Raw genomic sequence first — 17,936 nt, 5'->3', positions numbered from 1 at the left:
TTGAGACGTTCATGGTTGACACGTATCAACAACATTAGGGACTCTATAGCTTTGGAGTGGCAGTCTAGCGTGCAAGTAGGGGATCCCAAAAAGGATAAGCAAAAACGAAAGGATAGATCTCAGGGACTATGGTCGAATAGTGGAGAGTCACATAAAAGATCTTACCTGTGGGATAGCAGCCCAACTCTCCCTCCTGGACTTGACATTCGTGTGTTGGAGGGCATCCAGATGGCTCACAGACAACAATGGGGGCTACACATCTACACTGCTCTGTACAGTTCTCAGTGTAGAATTCTTCTCCAGGCTAAAATGACACATACAATAAAAAGTGTATGATTTCTATTCTAGCCTGGGATAGCATGGAAGTAGTACCTGGTAATACTGGCCGTTGGTGTGTTGACAGCCACAGGAGCTCTTGTTCACGCATTTTCCAGCACTCAGGATGTAGCCAGGATCACAAACGCAGGACTCGGTGCATGGTCCGCTGCAGGCAGGGGGTCTTCCAGAGCACGTTTCCTGACAGGGGTCCGCGCAGGGCTCATAATGGCTGTTGGGTGGGCAGCTCAAAGCTTGGCAGGAGGAAAGAAGGGGGTATAATTAGAAAACCACGTATGTCACCTCAGGGTCCCCCGTGGATTATATACTCACGACAGAAGCTCTCATTCCTCCAGGGTCCGATCTGGACCCCGCGATCCTGGCACTCGTTTGTGTAGGCTTCGATGGCTTCGCACAGAATGGACGCAGCACCATCCAGCTCACAGAGATCGAAGACGCAATCCTTGAAGTAATTCTAAAGCCAACAAATAAATGCTAACATCCAAATGTCAAGTGTGTATGATCATGAAAGCTTGCCTGGTAACTTACATTGGGGTTTACTTTGGGGTGGCAGACGGCAAATGGACCATTTTTGTCCAACAGAACGCCACAATATCCTGAACTTTCATACAGGTTCTGCTCATCTTCCTCACATCCAGGAATAGTGGTGTTGGGTTTAGTGTTACACCTTGTACAATGACAAAATGTTAGACTTCATCTTTACTTTTCCTCCTTTAAGCAAATACAGTAATCCTCACTCTGGATCAACATTCCAGCTGTTTCCAAACTCATTGGGATCATTGGTCAACGACCCATTAGGGGTGCGGAAGTCGTCTTTGGTGTCCCCGTTGTAATTTCCACACAGTCCACACAGTAAGTTCTTGTAGCTGTGGAAAAACATCCAGAATGCATCTTTCCAGAACCTCTAATGGAAACCCAAGTGGTCCGTTCATACTCACTCTTTAATCACTTTAATGTCCATAAAGTGGTTTCCGTCATAGCGCACTGTCACCCCAAAATCCAAGGACACAGTGTAGTGCTTCCCTGATTTGAACACAGAGACACCTGGAAACGGACTCAGCGGCAGGTTGACTTTGATGCCATTTACCTGGACGTGGAGAGCAGGTTAGTGTGATAAGTGATGGAATGGTTTTGAAAAACTGCCAAAAACAGAAGTTGAGGAGCCAAGGTTCTTACATGTACGGTGCCTCCTTTGAAGATGGAGACCTTATGAACGGTGCCCGACTGGAAGCTGGAGGAGACCCCATCGGGATACAAAACAAACACATGAACCGCCTTCACGTAGGAGATGGTAGGCCGGTTGTAGCGGTTTTCGTTGTCAGCATGGACCTCAAAAAGTGGCAAAGCTGACGATACGTTGCAGATTCCAGCCATCACGTAACTGCAGTTGCCCATGAAGTTGAACTTGCGTTTGTCGAAGGTTGTGTAGTGCGGATCGCCAGAAGCTATGCATGATGATGAACCTTGGTGGAAGAAAACAAGAAAAGCACACTTGAGTTCCAGAATCTGACTCTGATGAGAAGAGGTCCTGATTCCCTGACACGCTACCTTTAGGGTAGCATCCTGCAACACCATTAACCTCACGGCACTCCTCAGTGGGATCACAGGAGTTATCCACACATTCCAAAGTGTAGTTCCCTGCACAGCGACAAAGCTTTGAACAGCCGTCTCCAAATACGATCTCTCCAGGCTATGAGAAAACAACAAAATCGACTTAGTGAGGGTGCCATTATTGTTGGTATGTCGGGATTGGAACTATCCAACCTCGTAATAGTTGTTGTGGTCATCCAAGCAACCGCATTTCTCCAGCGGCACGCAATGTTTTCCCTTGAAGACAAAACCTGGTTTGCAAAAGCAGCCAGTGATGCAGGAGCCACTGCAGTTGCTGGAAGGCTCCATGCAGGTGGGGATACAAGCCGGACCACATTCTATGTATTCTGCATTGGGAGGGCACTGGACTGCAAGACAAAGACAACAATAATGGCTTAAAACCTCATTCGTACTGTAAAAAAATATTGTATCAGCTATTTCATACTTGGTTTCGGTGTAGTTGGTCTTGGAGTTGAAGGTTCGGGTGAAGTCACTCCGGGACTTGTTGGTTCAGGTGTAGTTGATCCTGGTATGTCACCAGGATGTTTAGTACAGTAGACATGATAATTTAAAACCATTAAGTGTTTTAAGAGAACTGGTTCTGATTCAAAACCAGAAAAACTGCGAACTTCTCAGTGAAGGAAAGGAATTTCACCAGACTACATTGAGGTTCTGGGTGTATTGAGACGTTCATGGTTGACACATTTCAACAATATATAGCTCAATATATAGCTCTGGAGTGACAGTCTAGGGTGCAAGTGGGGGATCCCAAATAGGATAAGCAAAAAAGAAAGGGTAGATCTCAGGGACTATGGTCGAATAGTGGAGAGTCACATAAAAGATCTTACCTGTGGGATAGCAGCCCAACTCTCCCTCCTGGACTTGACATTCGTGTGTTGGAGGGCATCCAGATGGCTCACAGACAACAATGGGGGCTACACATCTACACTGCTCTGTACAGTTCTCAGTGTAGAACTCTTCTCCAGGCTAAAACGACACATACAATAAAAAGTGTATGATTTCTATTCTAGCCTGGGATAGCATGGAAGTAGTACCTGGTAATACTGGCCGTTGGTGTGTTGACAGCCACAGGAGCTCTTGTTCACGCATTTTCCAGCACTCAGGATGTAGCCAGGATCGCAGACGCAGGACTCGGTGCATGGTCCGCTGCAGGCAGGGGGTCTTCCAGAGCACGTTTCCTGACAGGGGTCCGCGCAGGGCTCATAATGGCTGTTGGGTGGGCAGCTCAACGCTTGGCAGGAGGAAAGAAGGGGGTATAATTAGAAAACCACGTATGTCACCTCAGGGTCCCCCGTGGATTATGTACTCACGACAGAAGCTCTCATTCCTCCAGGGTCCGATCTGGACCCCACGATCCTGGCACTCATTGGCGTAGGCTTCGATGGCTTCACACAGGATGGATGCAGCGCCATCCAGCTCACAGAGATCGAAGACGCAATCCTTGAAGTAATTCTAAAGCCAACAAAAAAATGCTAACATCCAAATGTCAAGTGTGTATGATCATGAAAGCTTGCCTGGTAGCTTACATTGGGGTTTACTTTGGGGTGGCAGACGGCAAATGGACCATTTTTGTCCAACAGAACGCCACAATATCCTGAACTTTCATACAGGTTCTGCTCATCTTCCTCACATCCAGGAATAGTGGTGTTGGGTTTAGTGTTACACCTTGTACAATGACAAAATGTTAGACTTCATCTTTACTTTTCCTCCTCTAAGCAAATACAATAATCCTCACTCTGGATCAACATTCCAGCTGTTTCCAAACTCATTGGGATCATTGGTCAACGACCCATTAGGGGTGCGGAAGTCGTCTTTGGTGTCCCCGTTGTAATTTCCACACAGTCCACACAGTAAGTTCTTGTAGCTGTGGAAAAAACATCCAGAATGCATCTTTCCAGAACCTCTAATGGAAACCCAAGTGGTCCGTTCATACTCACTCTTTAATCACTTTAATGTCCATAAAGTGGTTTCCGTCATAGCGCACTGTCACACCAAAATCCAAGGACACAGTGTAGTGCTTCCCTGATTTGAACACAGAGACACCTGGAAACGGACTCAGCGGCAGGTTGACTTTGATGCCATTTACCTGGACGTGGAGAGCGGGTTAGTGTGATAAGTGACGGAATGGTTTTGAAAAGCTGCCAGAAACAGAAGTTGAGGAGCCAAGGTTCTTACATGTACGGTGCCTCCTTTGAAGATGGAGACCTTATGAACGGTGCCCCACTGGAAGCTGGAGGAGACCCCATTGGGATACAAAACAAACACATGAACCGCCTTCACGTAGGAGATGGTAGGCCGGTTGTAGCGGTTTTCGTTGTCAGCATGGACCTCAAAAGGTGGCAAAGCTGACGATACGTTGCAGATTCCAGCCATCACGTAACTGCAGTTGCCCATGAAGTTGTACTTGCGTTTGTCAAAGGTTGTGTAGTGCGGATCGCCAGAAGCTATGCATGACGATGTACCTTGGTGGAAGAAAACAAGAAAAGCACACTTGAGTTCCAGAATCTGACTCAAATGAGAAGAGGTCCTGATCCCCTGACACGCTACCTTTAGGGTAGCATCCTGCAACACCATTAACCTCACGGCACTCCTCAGTGGGATCACAGGAGTTATCCACACATTCCAAAGTATAGTTCCCTGCACAGCGACAAAGCTTTGAACAGCCGTCTCCAAATACGATCTCTCCAGGCTACGAGAAAACAACAAAATCGACTTAGTGAGGGTGCCATTATTGTAGGTATGTCGGGATTGGAACTATCCAACCTCGTAATAGTTGTTGTGGTCATCCAAGCAACCGCATTTCTCCAGCGGCACGCAATGTTTTCCCTTGAAGACAAAACCTGGTTTGCAAAAGCAGCCAGTGATGCAGGAGCCACTGCAGTTGCTGGAAGGCTCCATGCAGGTGGGGATACAAGCCGGACCACATTCTATGTATTCTGCATTGGGAGGGCACTGGACTGCAAGACAAAGACAACAATCATGGCTTAAAACCTCATACATATTTAGAAATGAAGTTATGTTTTGAGAATAAAATTGGAAAATTTCTAAATAATGCCATTTAATATTATTTCTTTATCCTCACAGCATGACAATTGTAGACAATTGTTGAGCGACGACCTGTCCCAGTTTTTTTGGCGGTCCTAGAACACACAATTTTGTGTATGCCAACTTTCTACTGCTGCACACATAGACCACTACACTGGATTTTTACCCTTTTTCTTTCACCTCATATTTGCTCCCAAATTCTGGTACTATGTGGGGAATGCATCAATTTTGATGACGTTTTTCAGTGCTCGTGTAAATATCTGTTGGCCCACAACCTTATGTTAATTTGTGCTAGTTCCCCCGAATCACCAGATTTTCAAAGTTTTGCACAATAATATTAGAATTTGGTAATATTATGACTTACAAAATTACATTCACCGAGATTGTTTGTTTTCATGTTTAACTTTATCTGATAATATCATAATCTTTTCTCTGATGTACCACTCTGATTTGTTTTGCCACAATGTTAATGTTCTAGCAATATTACGACTTGTTTCTGTCATTTATAAATTATGTTCAAAGATTTTGACATTTTGTGTTCAGCCTAAGCTTTTTTGGCATAACATTAAGAGTTTTTCTCTTAACATTACATTACTAATTGAATTTTTTATTTATTTTCATGAAGACATGACATACTTGGGTTTGGTGTCGTTGGTCTTGGAGTTGTTGGTCCCGGTGTTCCTAGTATGACAAAAGTTATCTGTTATTTCCGCTCATGGTGGAATGAGTTTGAAAAGTATTTCCCTACTTGAACCCTCAGGGTTCCAAAGCCCTACAAGAGATCCTACTTCTGACACCACAAGGCACAGGTAGCTCACATTGGGAGGGACTTCAGAACCAGTTCAATTGTCCTTTAAATCAGCACCAAAAGACAGGCTTACCTGTGGGATAGCAGCCTGGAATTCCATCCTGGACCACACAGTGGTGCATTGGGGGACACTGATATGGCTTACAGGAAATGGAGGGAGGTTCACATCGACACTTCTGAGTACAGCCGTCAACATAGAACTCCTCACCCGGCTAGCACAAGACGTAAAATCAATGAAGATGTAGAATGGCTTTCATAGCCTAGCAATGAAGTAGTACCTGGTAATACTGGCCGTTGGTGTGTTGGCAGCCACAGGAACTGTTGTCCACGCATTTTCCAGCGCTTACGATGAAGCCAAGATCACAGACACAGGACTCGGTGCATGGTCCGCTGCAGGCAGGGGGTCTCCCAGAGCACGTTTCCTGACAAGGGTCCGCGCAGGGCTCATAATGGCTGTTGGGTGGGCAGCTCCAAGCTAAGCAGTCAGAAACAAGGGAGTAAAGTAAGAAAACCATGTACAGTATGTTACATCAAGGGCCATTGTAGACTACTCACGACAGAAGGTTTGGTTCCTCCAGGGTCCGATTTGGACCCCGCGGTCCTGGCACTCGTTGACATAGGCTTCGATGGCTTCACACAAAATGAATGTTGCACCGTCCAGCTCGCAAAGATCAAAGACACAGTCTTTGAAGTAATTCTGAGGACACCAAAAATAACCTAAAATCCAAATGTCAAGTGTGTATGACCATGAAAGCTTGCATGGTGACTCACATTGGGATTGACTTTGGGATGGCACACAGCAAAAGGACCATTTTTGTCCAAAAGAACACCACAATATCCTGAACTTTCATACAGCTTCTGCTCCTCTTCCTCACATCCAGGAATAGTGGTGTTGGGTTTCGTGTTACACCTTGTGCAATAAAGACATTTTGGTTAATATTCTTAGGGCCTAATAAACCGCTTTGTTTACGGCTTTTCATACTCAAAATTCTTGAGACAAATACTGCAATGTGCAATGGAAGTTATAGAAAAGGTTTTTTGAAACATTTTGTCTCAACAAAAAGGTCATTAAAGAAATAATTTCAGTATTTTACATACATCCAATAATGCTGGCACTCTATTGTGTTGTTTTGTTTTGCGAATACTCACTTTGGATCAATGTTCCAGCTGTGTCCAAACTCGTTGGGATCTTCAGTCAAAGTGAAATTGGACGTGAGGAAGTCATCTTTGGGGTCTCCATTATAATCTCCGCACAGTCCGCACACTAACCCCTTATAGCTGTAGGTGACCAAAAATATGCAACTCATGTGAAAATAAGCCCTTAACTGCTTGAAAGAGATGGAAGAAGACTCACTCTTTAATCAATTTAATGTCCATAAAGTGGTTTCCGTCGTAGCGCACTGTCACACCAAAATCCAAGGACACAGTGTAGTGCTTCCCTGATTTGAACACAGAGACACCTGGAAACGGACTCAGTGGCAGGTTGACCTTGATGCCATTTACCTGGATGAATCATAATAAGTGTAATAATCAGCGACTAAGCAGGGAACGCTAAGTGGTTTAGAAAGTCACCAAGGTTCCTACTTGCACAGTGCCTCCTTTCAAGATAGAGACCCCACCGGCCTCTACGAACACATGAACCGCCTTCACGTAGGAGATGGTGGGTCTATTGTAGCGGTTTTCGTTGTCAGCGTAAACGACAAAGTTTGGCAAAGACGATACGTTGCAGGTTCCGGCCATCATGTAACTGCAGTTGCCCATGAAGTTGTACTTGCGTTTGTCAAAGGTTGTGTAGTGCGGATCGCCAGAAGCTATGCATGACGATGTACCTTGGTGGAAGAAAACAAGAAAAGCACACTTGAGTTCCAGAATCTGATTCAAATGAGAAGAGGTCCTGATTCCCTGACACGCTACCTTTAGGGTAGCATCCTGCAACACCATTAACCTCACGGCACTCCTCAGTGGGATCACAGGAGTTATCCACACATTCCAAAGTGTAGTTCCCTGCACAGCGACAAAGTTTTGAACAGCCGTCTCCAAATACGATCTCTCCAGGCTACGAGAAAACAACAAAATGGACTTAGTGAGGGTGCCATTATTGTAGGTATGTCGGGATTGGAACTATCCAACCTCGTAATAGTTGTTGTTGTCATCCAAGCAACCGCATTTCTCCAGCGGAACGCAATGTTTTCCCTTGAATACAAAACCTGGTTTGCAAAAGCAGCCAGTGATGCAGGAGCCACTGCAGTTGCTGGAAGGCTCCATGCAGGTGGGGATACAAGCCGGACCACATTCTATGTATTCTGCATTGGGAGGGCACTGGACTGCAAGACAAAGACAACAGGCATGGGTTGGTAGTTAGCGAGTAAGTAGATACACATCTTGTCCCATAAAAGGTATCTCATACTTGGTTCTGCAGTTGTAGTTCTTGGAGTTGTAGGTGTCGGTGTCGTCACTCCCGGAGTTGGTGTTGGAATAGCCCCCGTTGGTGGTGGCGTAGTTGGCAGACCTTAAAATCAAATAGTTATAGTTCATCAAGTGAGGACGGGTAATTTGAGACGGCAAGCGCTAACCCTTAACCAAACCCAGAGCCATCAGAGAAGACACTGGAGATTGCGGCATCGTTAGCGGACATTGATATGAAAGATTCATACTTTGTCATGTGAGGACAGCTTTCTTGGGAGGCGAAGAGCTAACCCGAACACTAAGTTAATCTGAGCCCCTGACCACTGGAGTAGACGGTGTCGGTAGTGCCGGCTTTAGCAGACCTCAGGGTGAAAGCTTAGAATGTTGCTTAAAATGGCAAGTGCTGACCCTAACTGCTAATCCTGATGCTGTTGTTGGTGCTGGAGTAGATATCAGTGGTAGCAGCGCCATGAGTGAGCCTTAAAATTAAAGATTCATCATTTGCCAACCCGTACACAAATAACCAAACCCCCAAGTAGGAGTAGACACCGGTCATAGGAGCTTCATGAGCAGACATTAAAAGATTTATAGTTTGTCACATAAGCCCTACCCCTGCCCTCTCTGAACATGCTGGTCTCTTACCTTGACAGGCAGTGACACACACAGCATCCACAGCAATATCAGTCAGAGAGGTCTCTCCAAAGGTACCCACAATAACAAACTGACACAAGCAGAGAGAATATTCTGTTAACGCTACATGCAAACTCGTACATAGAGGGCATAGCTTACCTGGACGGCTGTGGTTCCAAGGTAGCGCACTTCTGCGGGCATCCAGGCTTGACCCTTGTTCCCCCTCACGGTGAAGATAGCAGGTCCGGGGTTTCCACCCTCTACTAAAAACATAAAATCAGTAAATTGCATTTTTCCATGATGATGGTAAACGGTGAACGAGCTAACCATTAATGGTGTGGACGCTGATCTCCACGTTTGCACTGGTGCCATACAGGTAGTAATAAAATGTGAGATCCAGGCATCCGGAAGAAGGAGTGATGACAGGACTTCTTATTTGACCCTGATCTCCAGGGATAGCATCCTGAGAACTCATCAGCATGTAGGCTCCAACTAACAATGAAGAATTGGAGGAGTCAATCACCATTCATCAGTCATCAGCTGGGCTCTTTAGCGACTTACAGCCAGGCTTGGAGAAGTCATTATCAGGTCCGGTTCCTACGGTCTGTCCCGGGCCGACCCACTGCTCGAAACCGAATATGGCTGGGTCGTCTGTGTGAGTGGACCACCCGCAGAGTTCATCCAGAATGTCGAAGTCACAGCCTGAAACGCAAGCTGTGGACCCAGAAGCATCATTAGCCAGCAGCAAATGTTGTGTTGAACGCTATTGCTGCTATTTGACAAAGTAGTCTATGTGCCACACCATCATCTAATTATCAGACTAATCTTATGATCCTTAAACCCAATTTCCAAACCCCAACCCTAAATCTTAACACTAAACCCAATCTTAATCCTAATGCTAATCTGACCCTTAACACATGAGCCCATTCTGTTATGTATAACTCTAACCTTAGCCTAACCCAAACTTTAACCCTAAAACTTTAACCTAAACTTCCGGTGCCTTAATTCGGTGATTGGCCAGCCCGGCAACCGCCAAAAATGGCATAACAGCAACCAAGAAGAATCAGCAGGAAGCATTTGTCTTCAGCCATATCAACAATGGACAGTAGAAGTAGTAGGGGGAAACAACTTTAGATGGATCGCAATGCGAATGTTTACAATTATTCATTGATTTGTAAATGTTAATAATAATCAATGCTGCCGGAGCACAACAAAATGAAACGAAAAGACGGAAGGTGGAAGTACCCCACGGACAGTTTTGAGGAGCACTTTGTAGAACAGCAGACCACATCAAATAAAGATATTGATGAAACAGCTACTTAAACCATCAAAAGGTTGGCTCAAGCCATGATGCCAGGTTGTATGTTAAGTTTAAATTAAATACTTTGGAAAGAACGGGAACGGGTTATTACAATTATCCAATGATGTATTGTATCAAGAAATTACTTCATTGCCATTTTATTTACTGACACAAAAAACACAGTCTGTGGTAATTAAAGTTAGTGTAAAAAGTAAACAACAGAAAAAATAAATGAATAAAACTGAAAAAACTGAATTTTACGACAATTTTAATGGATTTCGTAGGAAGGAAGTGCGAAGGGTAGGAAACCCAATGGAATCTACTTTATTTTCAAATTCTATTTTAGTTTTGTCTAAATTCCTAAATGAAAGCAAGAGGCTTTCATTTGAATGCAGACCTACCACCCCTTGGGGGGGCATGACAGAAAAGTATTTGAGAAGCACTGGCATAGACTGTGTTTTTAAACTCCCGATGAATTTCAAAAAATGGACAAAGAATTCATGACAAAAAACATAGTAATTACAAAAAACATTCATAGTAATTAATAGTAAATAATAAATATAATTAATATAAATAATAGTAAATATAAATAGTAACTCACTAGCAAGATCTCACTGTATAGACTGGTCATATATCTCATCTCGTTTCATATTATCTACATACTGTATTGTATATAACTCTGGTATATAAAACTGTTGATTTTGTTAATACTTGGGTTGTTTATATTGTTTATTCTTCTATATTGTGTATTTTGTACTGCTTAACTGACTCTGTACTCTTGCTGCTGTGCAATGCAAATTTCCCCACTGAGGGACGAATAAAGGCATATCTTATCTTATCTTATCTAAATTCCTAAAAAGGTCATATCATTAAAAAAAAAAACATGGAGACATTCAGACATTTCATCAGAACTTTGGTTAGCCCCCTCATTTAACCCATACGTTTTATAACCCTGCCTCAGAAAAGAATCAGAATCGAACGTTGTTGGGAACCTGAATCGAAACGAGGAATCGGAACCGAAATCTCTTAAACCTAAACCCTAACCCTGAACCCTACTCCCCAACCAATTCAGTGGGATCTCTGTACAAAAGAAAGTAGCAGCTGCTGTGCTTACTGGGACATGCCCCTTCCATGATCACGATGTTATCCAGCGCCGTGTCACAGGAAGAGCTGGAGCCTCTCTGAGCCTCAAACGCAATCTGGACAAATCGAGAACCATTCGTTCATTAGGGCGAAAGCTGAGCAACTTCAACCACATATTGTGACCTTGGCTTTATTTCACGTTTGGTAAAGTCAGGCTCATACTGCATGTTTCAGTTGCTTCATGATGGCCACAATGTCACATGTTTTCATTGTGACTGCGTGATGAAAAGACATAACATTAGAGGCTCATAAACAGCTTTCTATGCTTTAACTGCAAAAATATTCTATTTATTAATATTGAATCCTACTTTGAGGAAATTCACTTATCACAGTTGGTTCTGGAATTAATTAACTGCCATAAATGAGGGAAGAATGTATGCTAAAAAAAAAAACACCTGGGCTTTCCTTACCGCTGTGAAGTGTACATTTACCCACCGTTGTAAATGGCCAAATGCAAACACTAAATGCAAAGCTAAAGCTAACTATGCCAACATTGTGTACTGCGATATCAACCGGTGTATGCGTGTCGATAATATCAACATTTGTTCTTTATGATTATGTTACTTCAACTCAAATTGGAAAGTCACAAAAAAGTGGCCTCCAACACTATTTCAGACCTATTTGGGACCTCAGGTTGGAAACCTGAGCAGAGAAACACTCACAGTGACCGCATCGCTGGGTGCTTTGGATACTGTGGCGGTGCCCTCCAGCCAGGATAGACTCTGGAAACCGGTCTTGCGCCACACCTCAGACTGTGTACCCGAAGTCACTGCCAGAACCCTCAGCATGTTGTTACTGTCAGAGCCGTACATGTAGTACCGGAATTGGACACAGATCTCGGAAGCCGCCATTGAGAGCGCAGGACTGAGCAGACGAACTTTACGGTTGTTTGCCACATTGTCACACTCGTGGTAGATGTAAAATCCCTCTGAGAAAGATGTTTTTAGCATCAGCTATACATTGCATTTTATTGCAGTTAGCTATCACAGTACTCACTTCCATCGGGGTAGTCTCCTTGGGGACCTGTGCCGTCCGACGGGGTTGGACCCCTGTGTCGGGTCCAGTCGCCGTCGTCCGTCGAGTCCTGACGGAACTGGCAGAATGGTTGGTTTTCGTTGTTAAAGTCACATGAAGTCAGGATAGAACCTGGAGGGATAATAAAAAAAGGGTATTTGGAGCGTTTAGAGCCTATCTTCACCAGACGAATGCTTGCTATCTAACAACAACAGTTTCACACTGAAGTTTTTCTTTAAAAGCTACGTACATTATTAGACCACTTTGTCTCTCTTTGTCTCACTTTTTTTATTTCACAGACAGATTTCACCATATGGACAAAAGAGTGACCTAGTGATTAGCATGTTGGTCTCACAATCAGGAGATCGAGGGTTTGAATCTTTCTTTGGGCATCTCGGTGGAATTTGCATAGGTTTTCTCCGGGTGCTCCAGCTTCCACCCACATCCCAAAAATAAAATAAAACTGGTTCATTGGGACTCCAATGGAGACTCGTCCAGTTGTGAATATGAGTGAAAATGGTTGGTTGTATACGGTGGTGGGATTTCTTTTTTTTTTTTTTTTGCATGTTTGTCACACGTCAATGTTTCAGATCAAAGAAATGTAAATATTTGTCAATGACAACAAAATTCTACACAAAATGCATTCATTCATTCATTTTCTGCCGCTTATTCTCACGAGGGTCGCGGGGGTGCTGGGGCCTATCCCAGCTGTCTTCGGGCGACAGGCGAGGTACATCCTGGACTGGTTGCCAGCCAATCACAGGGCACATATAGACAAACAACCATTCACACTCACATTCATACCTATGGACAATTTGGAGTGGCCAATTAACCTAGCATGTTTTTGGAATGTGGGAGGAAACCAGAGTACCCGGAGAAAATCCATGCAACCGGAGTACCCGGAGAAAACCCACGCATGCACGGGGAGAACATGCAAACTCCACACAGAGATGGCCGAGGGTGGAATTGAAACCTGGTCTCCTAGCTGTGAGGTCTGCGCACTAACAACTCGACCGCCATGCATCCACACAAAATGCCATTCTTAAATAAAACTTTATAATGAAGGGAGAAAAAGTCCAAAGCTCCATGTCCTTGTGTGAAAACGTGATACCCCCCTAAAGCTTATAAGTAGCAGCAACAACTGCAATCAAGCAAGACTTGCAATGAGTCTCTTCCAGCGCTGTGGAGGAATTGTTGTCATTCAGCCACATTGGAGGCTTTTCCAGCATGAAGCCTTTTGAAGGTCATGCCACAGCATCTCAATAGGATTCAGCTCAGGACTTGGACCAGGCCGCTCCAAAGTCTTCATTTGGTTTTTCTTCAGCCATTCAGAGGTGGACTTGCTGGTGTGTTTTGGATCATTGTCCTGCTGCACAACCCAAGTTGGTTTCAGCTTGAGGTCACCAACAGATGGCTGGACATTCTCCTTCAGCAGAATTCATGCTTCCATTTATCACAGCAAGTCTTCCAGGTCCCAAAGCAGCAAAACAGCCCAGACCATTACACTACCACCACCATATTTGACTTTTCTTTGTCTGAAATGCCAGATGTCATGGGACACACCTTCGTTTTTTAACCTCTTCCACACTGATAGATGTCAAATAATCTCAGTTATGTTTTAATGGGGGGAAGAATCACTTTTTCACACATCATGTGGCTTTGGAGTTTCTTTCCCTTAATAATAAAACGTTTCATTCAAAACTGCATAAAGTATTGAGTTGTGTTGTCATTGACAAAATCTTAAATTTGTTTGATGATCTGAGACATTTAAGTGTGACATGCAAAAAATATGAACTCAGAAGGGGGCAAATTTGGATTTACTACTATTATTTAATATTATTTTAAATTAAAATGAATTGAATTATTGTTTTGAACGTTGCTTGTTAAAGTGATAGTTGGGATTTTTTGACATGAAGTTGTATGACATCCCCACCAACAGTGTAGTGCACCAACAGTGACTTTGAGTTTTTCGAGTTTTTAGTGTTGAAGAAAGGAGTTTTGCCAGATTGATGAGGTCAGAAAAGTCAAATGTACATACAATATGCATTCACAAGAGGAATACATTCTCATGACAAAATCCTGAAAAAGTCAGAACTCACAATCACTCTGCATTATCTTCTCTCCCTTTGTATCGCTGCACGCTGCCACTTGTTTGTTGTTGTTACAACTTTGTTGTTTACGCCTTCAGTGAAGGTAAAAGTAACCCAAAATGTTCATTTTGCCCTTTCATTCCTCATTTTATATGCATTTAGAACAGCAAGAGCTACTTCGTCATGGTTGGTGTCAAGAGCTATGAATACCACAATATAGAACATAATTACAAACAATATATAACATATTTAAGCAAAGTTGAATCATGTCAGGGATCCTTTGATGAGCAAGTGGTATTAACATAAAAAAAACTGCACTCAGTGCCTCACCAGCCATGAACATCACCACACATCACTGCATATTAGCCTATGCCAGATTGTCCCTGTCTGACAGCAGCAGTTTCAAACTGAAACATTTCTTTACTTTCTTTACTTTTCCAGATAAAAATCCATGAAAATCAGCAGACGTAACAATAAATAATACATGATTAACTCCAAAAGCACTCGGACAGCACAGACCTTAAATGTCTACCTATGAAAATGACTATAAGTGTTTACGCATATACATTTTATTTTTATTTTTATTTTTATTTTTATTTTTATTTTTATTTTTATTTTTATTTTTATTTTTATTTTTATTTTTATTTTTATTTTTATTTTTATTTTTATTTTTATTTTTATTTTTATTTTTATTTTTATTTATTCATCAGCACAATCATAGTATGAAGGAAGCAAAAAACATGATGGCTTTTAGTCCTTTGAAGGGAAGAGCTCCAATAAAATGGCAACAGGCGAAGTAGAGCCTTGTAGCTAAGCTCAACTTCCTTCAATGAGTATACCTCTGGGCACCCAGGGACGGCCAGCCAGCTTGGGTGCAAAGTTCAAAGCAGTGCGTAAGCCGAGCACAGCCAGTACAAAACCTCAGAGCACCATGATAAACAGTGTTCATGGACCTGAGACCACAAGGTGTGGCCAGCTCACTCGTGAGCAGGGCAGTCTGGCACAGCGCCTCGCACCCACACCTCCCTCCCATCGGCGCAAGTGGCAAAGAGAGAGGAAAGAATAGTGGTTGCTGTCATTTTTTTTCCACTGAAATGTGCACAACACTGCCTGTGAGGTTTTGATCTCATGTCTGCACTGTGCGCCTGTCAGCCAATTTACCATTACACAGGCTGCGCTTCACCTGCGCCCTGAATAGACCACCTTTGGCACTGTGCCAAGCTGAAAATGCGGACTCCTCCCCTGGTGCACCTCCGCGCCCATCCCAGCACAGTCCAGTCTACCATAGTGGTGCACTGGACCAAATTACCACTACGTCGGCTCCACCACGGCTGCAGCACAAAATTACAGTGTGAGAAGCGCCAGTGGGAGAAGCACTGTCACCCAGGAGAAACTCCACATTGAGAGGAGCCAGATGAGGTGGCTCAGGCATCTGGTTAGGATGCCTCCGGGACGCCTACCTGGGAAGGTGTTAAGGGTATGTCCAACCCGTGGGAGGGGACCAGCTCGTAAAGACTTAGGACACGTTGGAGAGACTATGTCTCTCTACTGGCCTCGGGATCTGCTGGGAGCAGCTGGATGAAAGTGCTCGCTGTGCTAAAAAGGCTCTGAGCATTGTTAAAGGCTCTTCCCATCCTGGTCACTCCTTGTTTGGACTTTTGCCGTCAGGTAGACGTTACAGGTTAATGAAATCAAGAACAAACAGACTTGAAAACAGTTTTTACCCGACCACACTAACTACCCTCAATGCCTTAAGGAATAATCCTTAACATTGTGCAATAGCATTTTAAGGAATTTTTTGCTTGACCAAGTGTTTTATTTTATTTTATTTTATTTTATTTTATTTTATTTTATTTTATTTTATTTTATTTTATTTTATTTTATTTTATTTTATTTTATTTTATTTTATTTTATTTTATTTTATTTTATTTTATTTTATTTTATTTATGCTTAATGTAGTTGATATATGAATGATGCACTGACTGTTGGGCACGTTTTCAAAGGACTATTCGGAATTCCGAGGAGGCGAAAGTCTGGGTTTCCCTCTTAGACCTCAGCCCTCGTGACCTGACCTCAGATAAGCGGAAGAAGATGGATGGATGAGTAATGACCTGATTTCGAATTCCAATTTGCCTTTGAGAAATAAATGAAAACAGCAACACAATAAAATCACTGATTCAATAACATAGTTGAAATGAGTCAGTGGAGCAAAAATGATGCTATGTTGCTTCCAAAATGTGATTTGGGTCTAAAAAAAAGTTGAACCATTTTATCACTCACTATTTCCTTAAACCTTTTTGCCAAGATACAGAGTTTTGAAATTGGTCTGTAATGGTTAACATCAGGGCCGCACGGTGGGTGAGTGGTTAGCATAATCCATAACGGCTAGCATGTAGGCCACAAAGTCAGGAGATTGGAAAGACCTGGGTTCGATTCTCCGTTTGGCAATCTCTGTGCGGAGTTTGCAAGTTCTCCCTGCGTGGGTTTTCTCCGGGTACTCCGCTTTCCTCCCCCATTCCAAAAACATGTTAGCTTCATTGGCTACTCCAAATGGTCCATAATGGTATTAATGTGGGTGGGAATGGTACCCCGCCTCTACCCCAGCATACCCGTGACTTGAGTGGGGATAAGTGGCATAGAAGATGGCTGAATGGTTTACATCAGAGGGTTCGGCACCTTTCAACAGTGGGAGGACAAATGCTGACTTCCAGGTTTTAGGGATCCTGCTGCCCGGACTCAAAATAGGGCTCAGCTTTGAAATCAGTTGCTAACTTTAAGAAAAACAGATCCAATGACTGAACCGCTACACAGCATCTTAGCTAAATGCACAATGCTAACAAAACTCATAACATGTCTTGAAATAAACACCGTCAGATCGTTCCAGTGGCCGAGAAGTTGAATGACGGATGCCAACTCTTTTATCAGGTGAATGACTATTAAAGGTAATTGCCAATAAATGTAATCAGCGTCTTACAATACACCAATACGCTCACGTGTTTGCTATCAGCTAGCCTTTTCATTTACAAGCTTTTTGATTAATTAGCTCACGTGCATTAGCGTTATCGCCAAACTTACCCTCGTTTTGCCTTGCACTCTGGAGGCTGCAAGAGAAACCAGAGAAATACTCAGATAAAAAGGTGTACAGCAATCGTAAAACCACAGACTCATTTTTGAAATATCCAATATTTGCTCTAAGGCACACCCATATTTCAATAATGTAAGCAATGCAATGTGACTGGTTGCATAATGTCTGACAATATAATGGAATGATTGATGATTTGGTACAAATAAGGAAAGAAATGATTCTTAATATCTAGTGTCTAAATATTTTATGTTAAAACTATTAAAATGTTTTTTGAAGTTACCATTTGGGGATTTTATGGGACGCCACACAATGCGAAATCTCATACAATGTATCATAAAATATATTTCAAAGATGACATCTTTTCAAATATAATAACATAAATATATATTATGCTGGTATATTAACAATTACATTTTTATTATTTGTTAGTTATTATTTTTATTAATATTATTATTATACATACATTAC

General features: G+C 42.9%; 1 protein-coding gene across 1 annotated transcript in view; it reads right to left on the bottom strand.

The window, feature by feature from the left end:
• zanl (zonadhesin, like) overlaps positions 1 to 15,416 on the bottom strand; it is a 60,229-nt gene extending 44,813 nt beyond the window's left edge. The window contains exons 1-38 of the mRNA XM_078789161.1: positions 15,365 to 15,416; positions 12,276 to 12,425; positions 11,942 to 12,207; positions 11,251 to 11,335; positions 9,398 to 9,538; positions 9,164 to 9,328; positions 8,996 to 9,099; positions 8,849 to 8,927; positions 8,208 to 8,309; positions 7,931 to 8,124; positions 7,715 to 7,856; positions 7,385 to 7,629; positions 7,155 to 7,303; positions 6,950 to 7,078; positions 6,572 to 6,710; positions 6,356 to 6,497; positions 6,079 to 6,275; positions 5,874 to 6,012; positions 5,629 to 5,673; positions 4,711 to 4,904; positions 4,495 to 4,636; positions 4,123 to 4,409; positions 3,885 to 4,033; positions 3,683 to 3,811; positions 3,474 to 3,612; positions 3,258 to 3,399; positions 2,982 to 3,178; positions 2,775 to 2,913; positions 2,372 to 2,452; positions 2,101 to 2,294; positions 1,885 to 2,026; positions 1,513 to 1,799; positions 1,275 to 1,423; positions 1,074 to 1,202; positions 865 to 1,003; positions 649 to 790; positions 373 to 569; positions 166 to 304 (exon numbers count right to left, since the gene is read on the bottom strand). Of these exons, the coding sequence (XP_078645287.1) occupies positions 166 to 304; positions 373 to 569; positions 649 to 790; positions 865 to 1,003; positions 1,074 to 1,202; positions 1,275 to 1,423; positions 1,513 to 1,799; positions 1,885 to 2,026; positions 2,101 to 2,294; positions 2,372 to 2,452; positions 2,775 to 2,913; positions 2,982 to 3,178; positions 3,258 to 3,399; positions 3,474 to 3,612; positions 3,683 to 3,811; positions 3,885 to 4,033; positions 4,123 to 4,409; positions 4,495 to 4,636; positions 4,711 to 4,904; positions 5,629 to 5,673; positions 5,874 to 6,012; positions 6,079 to 6,275; positions 6,356 to 6,497; positions 6,572 to 6,710; positions 6,950 to 7,078; positions 7,155 to 7,303; positions 7,385 to 7,629; positions 7,715 to 7,856; positions 7,931 to 8,124; positions 8,208 to 8,309; positions 8,849 to 8,927; positions 8,996 to 9,099; positions 9,164 to 9,328; positions 9,398 to 9,538; positions 11,251 to 11,335; positions 11,942 to 12,207; positions 12,276 to 12,425; positions 15,365 to 15,416 (5,782 nt within the window). The remainder of the gene's footprint in view (positions 1 to 165; positions 305 to 372; positions 570 to 648; positions 791 to 864; positions 1,004 to 1,073; positions 1,203 to 1,274; positions 1,424 to 1,512; positions 1,800 to 1,884; positions 2,027 to 2,100; positions 2,295 to 2,371; positions 2,453 to 2,774; positions 2,914 to 2,981; positions 3,179 to 3,257; positions 3,400 to 3,473; positions 3,613 to 3,682; positions 3,812 to 3,884; positions 4,034 to 4,122; positions 4,410 to 4,494; positions 4,637 to 4,710; positions 4,905 to 5,628; positions 5,674 to 5,873; positions 6,013 to 6,078; positions 6,276 to 6,355; positions 6,498 to 6,571; positions 6,711 to 6,949; positions 7,079 to 7,154; positions 7,304 to 7,384; positions 7,630 to 7,714; positions 7,857 to 7,930; positions 8,125 to 8,207; positions 8,310 to 8,848; positions 8,928 to 8,995; positions 9,100 to 9,163; positions 9,329 to 9,397; positions 9,539 to 11,250; positions 11,336 to 11,941; positions 12,208 to 12,275; positions 12,426 to 15,364) is intronic.
• Between the last annotated feature and the right edge of the window lie 2,520 nt (positions 15,417 to 17,936).

This window comes from Doryrhamphus excisus, linkage group LG2, assembly GCF_037039965.1.
Source record: "Doryrhamphus excisus strain RoL-2023G ecotype Guam linkage group LG2, RoL_Dexc_Guam_v1.1, whole genome shotgun sequence".
Taxonomy (NCBI): Eukaryota; Metazoa; Chordata; class Actinopteri; order Syngnathiformes; family Syngnathidae; genus Doryrhamphus; species Doryrhamphus excisus.
The sequence above is the reverse complement of the archived record's forward strand: the minus strand, read 5'-3'. Positions and strand labels throughout refer to the sequence as shown.